General features: G+C 34.7%; 1 protein-coding gene across 3 annotated transcripts in view; it reads left to right on the forward strand.

The window, feature by feature from the left end:
* The window catches only part of RASGRP1 (RAS guanyl releasing protein 1), a 45,714-nt gene that overhangs the window by 27,398 nt on the left and 5,919 nt on the right, over positions 1–12,397 (forward strand). For all 3 annotated transcript variants that reach the window (XM_087723090.1, XM_087723100.1, XM_087723094.1), the window contains exons 10-15: positions 2,279–2,359; positions 3,708–3,812; positions 5,109–5,218; positions 5,941–6,085; positions 10,285–10,321; positions 11,266–11,412. In XM_087723090.1, coding sequence (XP_087579216.1) covers positions 2,279–2,359; positions 3,708–3,812; positions 5,109–5,218; positions 5,941–6,085; positions 10,285–10,321; positions 11,266–11,412 — 625 coding nt within the window. The remainder of the gene's footprint in view (positions 1–2,278; positions 2,360–3,707; positions 3,813–5,108; positions 5,219–5,940; positions 6,086–10,284; positions 10,322–11,265; positions 11,413–12,397) is intronic.

Genomic DNA, 12,397 nt, shown 5'->3' on the forward strand with positions numbered 1-12,397 from the left:
CAGCATAACACTCTGGTACTAAGATCTGAATTGGCTCTAAGACCGCAAATCCTAAAAACATTTTTCTAATTACATTTTCGGAAAATGATACCTGCTCAGAATTAATAGATTGTAATCTTCCACAAAGCTAATGTAAAGCTAAGTGAGAGTATAAATACAAATGCTTTCTTGTAAAAAATGAAATAGGATTTTAATTACTGTATTTTTCAGACTATAAGACGCTCCAGATTATAAGACACACCTAGCTTTTGGGTAGGAAAACAAGAAAAAAGAACAGCTGATAGGCGATATTCCGGGAGGCTGATCCAACATCAATCAGCTGCTCGTGCTAAATCAGGCTGTGCCGAAGCTGATCAGGCTGTTTAATGCCAGCAGCAAATTGCTGGGAGGCAGAGGGTAAAGGGTGGGGACTGGTGGTGGGTGGGGCTTCGGCAACATTTGCTCTATACGACAAATGTCTTATAGACATTTCCACCCACTTTTTTGGTGGGTGGGGAGCACATCTTATGCACTGAAAAATACAGTACTAATATTGCTCTTCTAAAAACGCTGTCAATATTTTTTAAAGCTCAGTTCAATTATTGAAACGAATCCACATAATAGTTAACATTTAAAATCAGGACTTTCCTGAGTTAGGCCAGAGATAATGCTGACTGAACTTTCAGTATTATGATTACTCTAGTCTTTCCTAGCTTGGTACACTTCTGGTGCATTGTGACCAGAACTCCTAGGATTCAACAGATTGGGGAGGAATGGTCTATCCTCTCCTGTCTCCTTCATCCCCATTCCTGTTCCAATGCAGCTATGACAAGCTTCTGGTTTCATTTGAACTTCACTTATGGTTAAGCTTAACAATAGTAAGCAGAATTATACCATGCTCCTTGGGAAGAAATTGATTAGAGACTTTATATTTAGGATTTATACAGGTAGCCCTGGACTTACCTTTGGTTGCTTAGTGCTTGGTTCAAAGATACAACAAATCTGCCTTGAGATTATTTATGACCTGAATTTAAAGTTGAAACAGATGCCCATCCCCCAACAATCAAACTTCAGGAACCTGGCAATATGATGCTTTTCAGCATCCTGATGACAATTTTATTATGGTTTTGGTAAAAATCAGAACTCCTGGTTTTTGGTAAAAAAACAAACCCATGACTTTGGGGAACAGTTGGTTTGCTTAATGACTACAATGTTCACTTCACAACTGTGGATTGCTTAACAATCACTATAAAAAAGGTATAAAGTCAAGTCGATCGTATAACCAGCCCATTTTATGATTGTCATGACTTACAACTGTAATGGGCAGACTACATTACAGTTTTAAATTGACTACATTACATATAGTATTGTATTCTTTTATTTAACACACTCAAACCCTCCTTTCCTCCTCCTTCCCCCCTACCATCTCTTTCTCATGCACAAATGCACACTCACTCACTCACAGACACATATAGTTACCTCTTTTTGGATCAGCTTGAGCTGTCAAAGGGGTTAAGGAGCCGAGGTGGCGCAGTGGGTAGAGTGCAGTACTGCAGACAACTTCAGCTGACTGCTAGTTCAGCAGTTCAGCGGTTCAAATCTCACTGGCTCAGGGTTGACTCAGCCTTTCATCCTTCCGAGGTGGGTAAAAGAGGGCCCAGATTGTGGGGGCAATATGCTGACTCTGTAAACCGCTTAGAGAGGGCTGAAAGCCCTATAAAGCGGTATATAAGTCTAACTGCTATTGCTATAATGTAGGAACAATGATAATTATATATTAATTTGCCTATGATCGTTTCTTGCCTCATTGTGATGAAACCATCGGAATCAGGAACAACAGAGAGAACTATATAGTTGTCTTTCCTGATATCACAACTAGTAAATGTGAGAAAATGTCACAGAATAAAGCCTGACAGGAGATTATTTGACAGAATTGGAAAGTTTATCTCCCATGAAACTGAAATCCTCATATGTAATTTATTAAGATGTGAAAGTTGGTAACTTTCACTCAAAGCAGATCCGAACTATTTTGTCACTGCTTGCATTTCCAGAATGTTTTCCCCTCAGAAAAAAATATACTTAAAATGAGGGTAGAGTTTGAACAAAATTGCTTTGGGAGTAAGGTCAATTGCTGATATCATATCAGCTGGAAAAATGTGTTCATTTTTTAATTGTAATGTCTAGGCTCATGATATCTAGGTGTTTGTCCTAAATTAGTGACCTTGGATTCAGAAAAAACATGTTTTTGGAGAACACTATAGCATTTTGAAAGTAAAACTGTTCTTGTATTTATTTTCAGTTGTCACTTGACCTTTACTATACAGAAGATGAAATTTATGAACTTTCATATGCACGAGAGCCAAGAAGTAACCGGGCTGCAGTAAGAAATTTTATTCCAAAACAGGATGTCGAGATAATTTAATTATATTACACCAACAATTATAATAATTTAATATAGACTATAATAGTAATTATTAAATAAATGTACTTATATATTGCAAACATACATTTATATGTTGCAATAGCAGTATTAGCTACTAAGGTATGTACTGTTGAGGGAAAAATTTAATAGGCAGTCAAAAGCAATTCAGTATCCAAGTATAATAGTAACAATAACAACAAAACCTTTTCATAGTCAGTCAGTCTGCTAGAGCAGGGAACCTTCCACTGAAAAAAGACTTCATTTAACTTTTTTGAGGGGAAGAGGCATGTGAAAGTAGAGTTTCAAGGTATTTTTTTAAATTATGATTTATTTGTTACGTATAACAATCAGAAGATATAATACATACAAGCCAAAAATATTGCCCTGCTAGTGAAATATTTTAATAGTTACACAATAATCTTTAACTGTGCCATCATTTTCAACAGTCTTGATCAGAAGTGTCTGTGAGGGCTATAAAACGAGAACTAAGAGCTGCATGTGCTAATTGAATCATAAATACGAAATATCCCAAATCATAAAATACCTGTTTAGAAACTTCTGACCAACTTCTGAAAAAGAAAAGTTTCTTTTTCACAAGATCAACAGTATCTTGGAAAAGGCTAGTCCAAACTTCACACCATCAGTAATAATGGCAGGGAATGATGGTTGTAAATATATTCTTAAGAGATCTTCTAAAGCTGAAGGTCTTAAATAATAAATAATAATAAAGCGTCTTCTTTGTATTAGAGGATTGGGCAATTTGCTTTTGTGACTTTCGGAGTGTTCCTTTCCCCAGTGATACCTCCATTTCTGGTGACATTAGTTATATGCCCCCTCAGAAACAATATTTTTAAAAAACAAAGGAAGGGCAGTTTCCTAGTGTGTAGACTTCACAAGTGGCTGAAAAATGAGGATAGATTATGATCCACTAATTTGCAACTCCATTTTTGCCTTTTTCAAAGACAATCTGCTTCATAAGAGGTATTTTGCTCTATGGTAGTGGCTAATTAATGCTATCCAATGTTGTTCTGGGTTGAGATTTTCAGACACAGAGTATTAATAAAAGTGTTGATAATATGGGAAACTAATTAATTAAATGAATGTATCACCCAACTCTCAGCAACTCTACATAAAATATGTAAGAGAAAATAATTACATAGAGTTATCCAAACTATCTGGCAGTTTCACTTTATTAATGAATAGAAGTACGATACTAAATATTGAAATATTCTAAAAGTATAACTGCTTTTAAACATTTATGAATGCTTTTCCTCAATAAATATCCAAATATATTTTACTTTTTTAGCCATTGACACCTTGTAAACCACCAGTTGTAGCAGATTGGGCATCTGGAATTGCCCCCAAACCTGATCCAAAGATAATTAGTAAGCATGTCCAGAGAATGGTAGATGTAAGTATGCTACTTTATTTATTATAAATGTTTTGTGTAGTCTTCTGAGTCTTGATTTATAGTATATTAGTTATGGGGGTTCATTGCAAAATTCCCATTTCCATTAGGATATTACTAGAAAATATGTTTATACTATTGCTGTGCTTCTAGATCTTAATAACTTCTTTTTCATTTACTTTATTTCATTCCAGTCCTTTGTTTGGAAACCCCTATAAAAGCACTTTCAAACAAAGAGGATGAAAGGAAATATATGGCTACCCTTATCCATATACAGTACTAGCATCCCCATGGGTATTAGACCATTATGTACTTACAATAAATAAAATCTAGGCATTGGGCTTCATGATAAGATGTTGTTTGCTATGTAGTTTAACCCTTTGTCTCAATTCCTGATGTGAAGGAACATTTCTGCTAGCAGCTTCCCATGACACAAATCCACAGAAATGAGTTTCAGAGTAACCTAAATTAACACTCCCCCCCCCCCCCTCTGCACAATTGTAAATCTGAGACCTGGCTACAAAACTTTGAAAAATGTAGTTTGAAAATTATGGTGCATAAACACTGAGAGTAAATGTTAAGGCACCAGACTAGAAAGCAGGAGACTGTGAGTGTTTTATTTATATTTCATGATTTTAGTCGCACCTTTGCCATAAAAGCGATTTGGTGACTTTGGGCCATTTCCTCTCTCTCAGCCTAACCCACCTCATAGGATTGTGGTTATGAGGAAAGGTTTGTTGGATACGTTCACTGCCATAAGTTGCTTATGAAAATAATAAAGGTGGAATACAAATAAATAAACAGCATTTTAACAATTGAAGGGAAAGAAGGAATAGCACTGCAGAAAAAGGCATTTGTACCATTTGATGTTAGAACTTAGTTATTTGCCAAGTTAAGAAATTTATATGAAAATTTTAAATAAGTACTTGCCTAGGCTGCATGTTGTGTATTATATATTATGCAGAGGACTACGTATAGAGTCTATATTTTAGTAGAGTGCAGAAACTAAGTATTGCATATAAATGAAGCACACTTAAATGCCAGATAATTTTAATGAATTTAGAGAAAAGGAGAAATTGGGTTTTTTTTCATTACATGATACCATTCTAAAAAGTATTTTAAAATTAAACCATATAAACATACAAAATTTATGTAGCTATTTGTATCTTAAATGCTATTTCATACAACTGGAACAATGTGGACAATATAATCCAATTTCCTAGTCAATTAAGAGAATGGCAAATGGTATTTGATTTATTTCAACTACATCTTTTCTTATTTTCCCATTACTTCATGCAGTCTGTTTTTAAAAATTATGATCATGATCAGAATGGATATATTTCTCAAGAAGAATTTGAGAAGATTGCTGCAAGCTTTCCTTTCTCCTTTTGCGTAATGGATAAGGACAGGTATTTACTAATACATGTTTTCTGATTAGCTTTATATGTGTATCATTATTCAAAGAAAGCATTGGACTTGTGTGATACAGAATTGTACATACTTATATTACCTCCTTATTCTTAACTTCTCTGAAGCCTTAAGTTTTGATTCTCACTGAGGATGGGTTTTTCAAGATCATTCCTTGAGCTTTTGACCAGTTGACAAAGCTTGTCCACTGTCTTCATGTGGTTGTTGGATAATGTCAATGAAAATCTTGCTTATCATGCTTGGTTTCAAATAACTGACCTTAGAGAAAGAGGTTATAAATGCTTTTATATTTATGTACATTTTTCTTCCCCCTCTAAGCTGGTTCATTCTCTCTGTCAGACTTAGAATTCATATAGTGCAATTTGAAGGTACAGTGCTGGTAATTATCCCCCAGCCTACTTCTTTGTTTCGATAATTGTATAGCATGTTCAGGATTTTTTGTGAAGGCTGCTTCTCAAGCTGGTTTTGAAGAACTATTAAGGAGGCTTTGTGATCTCCTTGGCAGGATCGTGTAGGGTGTGTGCTTGTGTATTTCATGTACTTCTAGATATTCTTTGCCGTGAAAATGAATTAGGGCTTTTATATTAAACGAGCTGGCAGATGTGTGGCTGAATTGAAATGAAGGGGGGATACACTATTAACACCTTCTGCTTTAGATGCATTAAGCCTCAATTGACCTTTTTGTTTGTTTGTTTGTTTGCAGGGAAGGTCTGATTAGCAGGGATGAAATTACAGCCTATTTCATGAGGGCCAGTTCAATCTATTCAAAATTAGGCCTTGGTTTTGCCCACAATTTCCAGGAGACCACTTACCTAAAGCCGACATTCTGTGACAACTGTGCTGGATTTGTAAGCTTGGGGAAAGGGGGTATTTGAAAAGTAAAATTATATCTCATGATGTGTATAACAAATTTTTATCAGGAACTGTTCAATTGCAGTAGTAACACCAGCTTTTTGTTACTACGCAATTTGTTTCATTTCATTTTTGTGCCTTTAATACTTTAATTACTGTTAATGAAAATTGGCCATACTTTCATTATGAGGTACATGCTTTGCATAATTAAGGTTTTAGGTCAAATTTCAGAGTTTCAGCTTTCTACAGCTTTAGCTGTAGAACTCTTGAGTTCTCTGAGTATATGTAAATCCTGAAAAATTGCTGCTGCCACACCATATTAACCATTGATCTGATTTAATGGAGGCATTGTTTCATCATGGAATTCAATAGTGTTGAATGTAAATAGTATATGTCAACCAGTAGATGTTCCTTTGAAGGCAATGACTAGGTCTTCTAACCACCTCACCTTCTATAAAATGGCTGCATCAAGTGTCCTTAAGCTTTAAAATATATTTGATTATTGAAACATCTGTATTTTTACCAAAGGAAGCTTACTATATCTCAGAGCTCTTACTAATCTCCAGACATTTCTGGTTGACTTTTTGTTTCATAGCCTTACTTATAATTTATGACAGTTCCTTGTAACTTCATGACAAGAAGATTGACAGTAACTGTCCCTGACTATAATACTTGATAGGAACCATTTAAGCCATCTGATTTAACTTTTGCTATGCATAGGAATCCAAATTAAAACAACCAGTTGCTACCTAACCTCCTCTTCAACACATTAACAAAACCACGATCACTTTGGTTAATTGTTCTATCACTGTGGAATTCCTGTTACTGTTAAGGATTATATTTAACAGTCAGTACTTTGCCTTCCTTTAACTTAAATCTGTTATTGCGTGTCCTGCACTTTGGAATGAGACAGGAATAATATGACTTTCTTTGATGTGTTACCCTTTCAAGTATTTGAAGAGTGCTTTCATATCCTCATCCCACAAAATAATGTTTACTCAAAGAAAGCCATACCCACCTCCTTTGATCTCTCTTCATAGTTTTTAGTTTCTTATGCCCTTCTCTGAATCTGTTTCTATTTGTCTGAATCCTTGTTAAAGTTTAGTGCCCAGAATTGGATACAGTAGTTGGGGTAGGAGTGAGGTAGGATTAAAGCAGAATAAAATGGTGTTATTACTACTTGTGATTTGGAAATCATGCTTTTTTTTGATGGAGCCTAAAATATAATTTGCCTTCATTAGAGTCAAATCCTTTGCTTTCTTTGCAATTATATCATTCACTTTTCAAACAACGGCTACTCTAAGACCTCTTTTGAAAGTATTTTTGCTAAATCAGGTAGCAAAACTCCCTGTCTCACTTATTATAACTTTGCATTTGATTTTGGTTTTCTAAGTGAAAACCTTTGTAATTATATTTGCTAAATTTCATTCTACTACTTACAGTATACCAGTATTTCTCAAATCTACTTGATTATTGTTTTTCATTTCATTTCTCTCAGGTGGTATATTACCTATTCCCCAATTGTTGTTATTCTGTAAATTTGATAAGCATTTCTTCCACTTCACTTCATCATTTAAAATAATAATAAAAAAGAGTAAAATTCCAGGATTGATATTTGTGGCACCCTACTTAATATCTTTTTTCAATTTGATGATAAACCATTGATGAGTGCTCTGAGTATGGTTTACAAGCTATTTAATTTGCCATGCCATTCATCCCACATTTAAGTGATCAGCATATTACTTTGACCTTCTTTGCTGAAGTCAAAATATACCTATAGTATTCCTGCAATTTATGAAGGAAATTACCTAATAAACAAAGTGACAGGGTCTGGCTAGATTTGTTAGTCTGGCTTTATTAACAAATCCATGATGACTTCTGATAATTACTGCATTTTCTAATTTTTGCAATGTTTTGTACACTTATACTTTTACTATTTCTAAAATATTTTCAAATATTGAAGCCACAGATGTGAAGTCTCCTGGTTCTTCCTCTACCCTGTTTGTTTTTTGTAAATATGATCAGATTTTCATTCTTTCAGTCATCTTGTCTACTGTTCTTTGAGAATCTTAGGAAGTGATCCATTTTGTCCTAGAGATTTTAACTCATTCAAAATAAAGCAATATTATCAGGGTTCTATCAGCCCAAAGTTTAGTCTTTCATTTTGTGCTTCACTATTTCTTGGTAGAATACATATTTTGTTGAAGAATACTGAACCAAATAGGAATTTGATAGTTCTGTGATTGCTTTGTTTCCTGCTACACTTTTGTGTTCTATACAAAGCAGTTGATCTTTTGTTTTCCACTGCACATATCTGAAAAGGCTCTTTTTTGTTATTGGCATTCTGTATTAGCTTCAGTGTATTCTACATTTTCCCTTTCCTGACACAGTTTAGAGTTTTCTTTTTATATGATTTCTTTGTAATTTGACCCTGCTTCAGTTTTCTGTATATATCCCTTCCCCCCTAAATTTTACTAATCTTTTTGCATAGCTGCATCGATATATTTCACAGTGCTTTTTCATTGGAATTTTTTGCAATTGTGCTTTTGACATCTCCTACTTTAGAAATTTGCGTCCAACTTGAGTTTTTTTCCTCTTAGCTTCTACTGTGGGATCCTATTATCATTGCTTTATGTTTATTAACATTTGAAGTTTTTTGAAGTCCAAAATGAATATTTGAGAATGCTCAGTTTTAGTTTGTCTTAATAGTAAGGACTTCAGAATTATTTCCACCTGTTCCTTTTACTTTCTTTTCTAAGCCTCCCTAAAGATTAACGTGAAGTCAAGAATCCTCTTATGCTTTTCCCAACCTTATGTAGGAGAAAATAGTCATAAAAAGAAGTCTAGAATTTCCTCCCAACTGATAGCAGGTAATTAAAGTCCTCCCTCACTACAACTTTACTTTCAAAGATGTGGTACTTGCTTCCAGACAGCTTTGTCCTTCTTGGTTGGGCCATACATGCCAATAGTTGCATTTATTTTCTCCTCCACTAATTTAAAATCCAGATGCTTTTTACAGCATTGCCAAATTCATTCATTCATAGGAATGTGTAGAATGTAACTGTAATATATGCAGCCTATGCAGAGTTGGGTTGCTCCCGGTTCAGGCCAGATCAGGCGAACCAGTAGTAGTGATGGCGGGAGGCTCTCCCCACCTGCCCAGATGCTTCTGTGCATGCACGCCCGAACTGGTAGTAAAAAAATTGGCAACCCATCACTGAGCCTATGTATGTATTACAATTACATAACTTCCTTTCTGTTGCTTTAGTTCTTGGAATAAAGTATATCTTTCATTTGCTATATTCAAGGGCTGTCAAACTCACAAGCCACAGGCCAGATGCGTCACATGCTGCCCACGGCCACGCCCGGTTTAGTGAAGGGGGGAAAGTCCCAATACATCACATGACCCCACCCTGACGATGCAAGTTTGATACCCTGCTATATTCCAATCCTGACAGTCTCTTCAGATGATTCATTATACCTGTTAAATCATATATTTTCTTCTGTACTACAAGCACAAACTCTTTTTGGTTATTTACCATATTCTGATCATGAATATAAAGGCATGGAAGGCTACCCATTTCTAATACTTTTAATCTCAGGGATTATTTAATAATATTATTCTAATACTATTGAGATCTCTTGGTAAAAGCAGCTTTTTGAATTCCTTGCACTGAAAGTAGCTGTAATGTGAATCAGGAAAAAAGATCAGTATTAAAATTTTGATAATGATCCACAGACCAGTAACTAACTGTTCTTAAACTTATCTAAATTAAGTTGACGCTCTTGCATCTCTTCTTGATCATTTTAAATGCAGTTCACAAATCAAAATGAAGATGGAATTATTTTAAAATTTTCTAAATGGTATGAAAATAGCATGGTTAATAATAATAATGTTTAATAATTAACTAAGATAAATGCAGAATTGGGATATTTTAGGTTGTGTCCATTGTATTGTACTGTTATTCCTAGGGGAAGGGGGAGGCTTTCTTATTTCATTGGTTTCCTGAAAGGCACTTTGCCTACTTATATTGAGGAAAAATACTGCTTGGAAATAGAAATAGTCAATAGATCTTACAGTTTTCATGATTTCATGAAACTAAACTTTGAAATAAGAGTTGAAATGAAGATAAAAATGTATGGTTTAACTTGAATGCAATATTGTAATGTGTTTTTCCTTATTTATTTGTTTTAGCTTTGGGGTGTTATTAAACAAGGATATAGGTGCAAAGGTAAATAACTTTGTTTGAGTTAAATCGTCTTTTGATGGCAAACTGTCTATTGTGGTATCCCTTTTTTCATTTGAATAACAGATTTTAAATTATTTTAGCAATAGTATTTTTAACATAAATAACTTAGAACCTAAAAATTTCCCTATCTACATCTATATTACTCCATTGCTTTGTTTCGTTTCCTGGGTAACTGCAAAATCTGGGAAGAAACAATCGGGGAAATATGCAGAGATTGTTACATCAGTTCATGTTCATCTTAGATTATTAACTGGCAGGTGATTTTATTAAAAGGTGTAATTTAACTTTTAGTTAAGTAGCAATGCCATGTAATACTGTTCTATATTTAAAAATGTACTTTAAATGCATTAATGGTATGAAAAGGGCTTATCTCTGGTAAAACCTACATAGATCTGAATTACAGTTCATGTAGCGTTTCCTTGGTCCCTTACAAAATTTGCAAAGAACAGAACAGAATAACAGAGTTAGAAGGGACTTTGGTGGTCTTCTAATCCAACCCCCTGCTCAGCTAGGATAAGCCTATACCATTTCAGACAAATGGTCATCCAACATCTTCTTAAAAACTTCCAGTGTTGGAGCATTCACAACTTCTGGAGGCAAATTGCTCTACTGATTAATTGTTCTAACTGTCAGGAAATTTTTCCTTAGTTCTAGGTTGCTTCTCTCCTTGATTAGTTTCCACCCATTGCTTCTTGTCCTACCCTCAGGTGCTTTGGAGGATAGCCTCTTCCTTGTGGCAACCCTTGAGAAACTGGAACACTGCTATCATGCCACCGCAGTCCTTCTTTTCATTAAACTAGATCCAGTTTAATTTAGGAAGTAGGAAAGGAGTTGACATAGAAGAGGAGTTAATATGTGGAATTGGTATTTATTTTTTATTTTTTGCCACTCACTAGTAAGCGGACTTTGTTTTTATTTGTTTCAAGATTGTGGAATGAACTGTCATAAGCAATGCAAGGATCTAGTTGTATTTGAATGCAAGAGAAGACCCAAAACGACAGCTGTGGATAACAGTCCAGCATCAGCTCTTGCATCTAGCCTCTGTCCCATGGGACTTAAAGAGCATATGCATGGTAAGTTCAGTTTAATGGAGCATTCTGGTATCATTTTTTACTCAATAGTTTGTCTATTTTTTTAAGAATAATAATCGTTAATAGGTAGTGATTTTCAAAATGGCGTTCCATTGTTAATACATCAGCAAATTCCATCTGCTCTGCAAAAATTCATCAGGGCTTCAGAAGACATATCTACTTAGGAAACAAATGTTATGTGTGACCTTGAATATTGGATGATCACCCTTTCTATGCATTATTTTTGAAGACAGCACAATTAATTGTCAGTACTAAACCAAATAAGCAGTAAGGAGAACCGTATTACAGGGCAAGGACATGCTCCTTTCATTATTTCAGCATAAAGACAATGGTAGTAATTAATTGTAATTAATGTCTGAATTCTAGCTAGAACTCACACAGATTTACAAAGATATGTATCGAGGGGTGTTTTTTTTTTTTTTTTTACATATTATGTGTAATAGGTAAACCTTCAAGTTTCTGGGAATCTATAATCTCCCAGGACTTGAATGGACATCTGACATTAGAACCATCATTAAAAAGGCACAACAAAGAATGTGTTCTTCCTGTATCAATTCAGAAAGCTCAGATTTCCCAAGGAGCTGCTGATACAGTTCTACAGATGAATTTTTGGAATCTATCATCTGTACTTTTATAACTGTCTGGTTTGGTATACCAACCAAACAGGATAAATTCAGACTTCAACAGATAGAACTGCAGAAAAAAACATTATAATCAGCCTGCCTTCCACTGAGGACCTGCATACTGCATGAACCAGTGTCCAATTTTTCTTTAGATGCCTCAAACTCTCTTTCTGACCTTGACTTTGATTCCTTTTCTAGACTATAGAACTGCCTTTCCCAGGCTGGTATTCTCTGTCATGTTTTGGAGAAGTCCAATATTCCTGAAGAACAGTTAAATGAAAGCTACTGCTGAATTTTTTGAGTTGATATTTTACAAATAAGATATTATATTTTTGCTTAATATT

Source organism: Thamnophis sirtalis, unplaced genomic scaffold, assembly GCF_051295495.1.
Source record: "Thamnophis sirtalis isolate CommonGarterSnake01/CBP01778 unplaced genomic scaffold, rThaSir2_p1.2 scaffold_1, whole genome shotgun sequence".
NCBI lineage: Eukaryota > Metazoa > Chordata > Lepidosauria > Squamata > Natricidae > Thamnophis > Thamnophis sirtalis.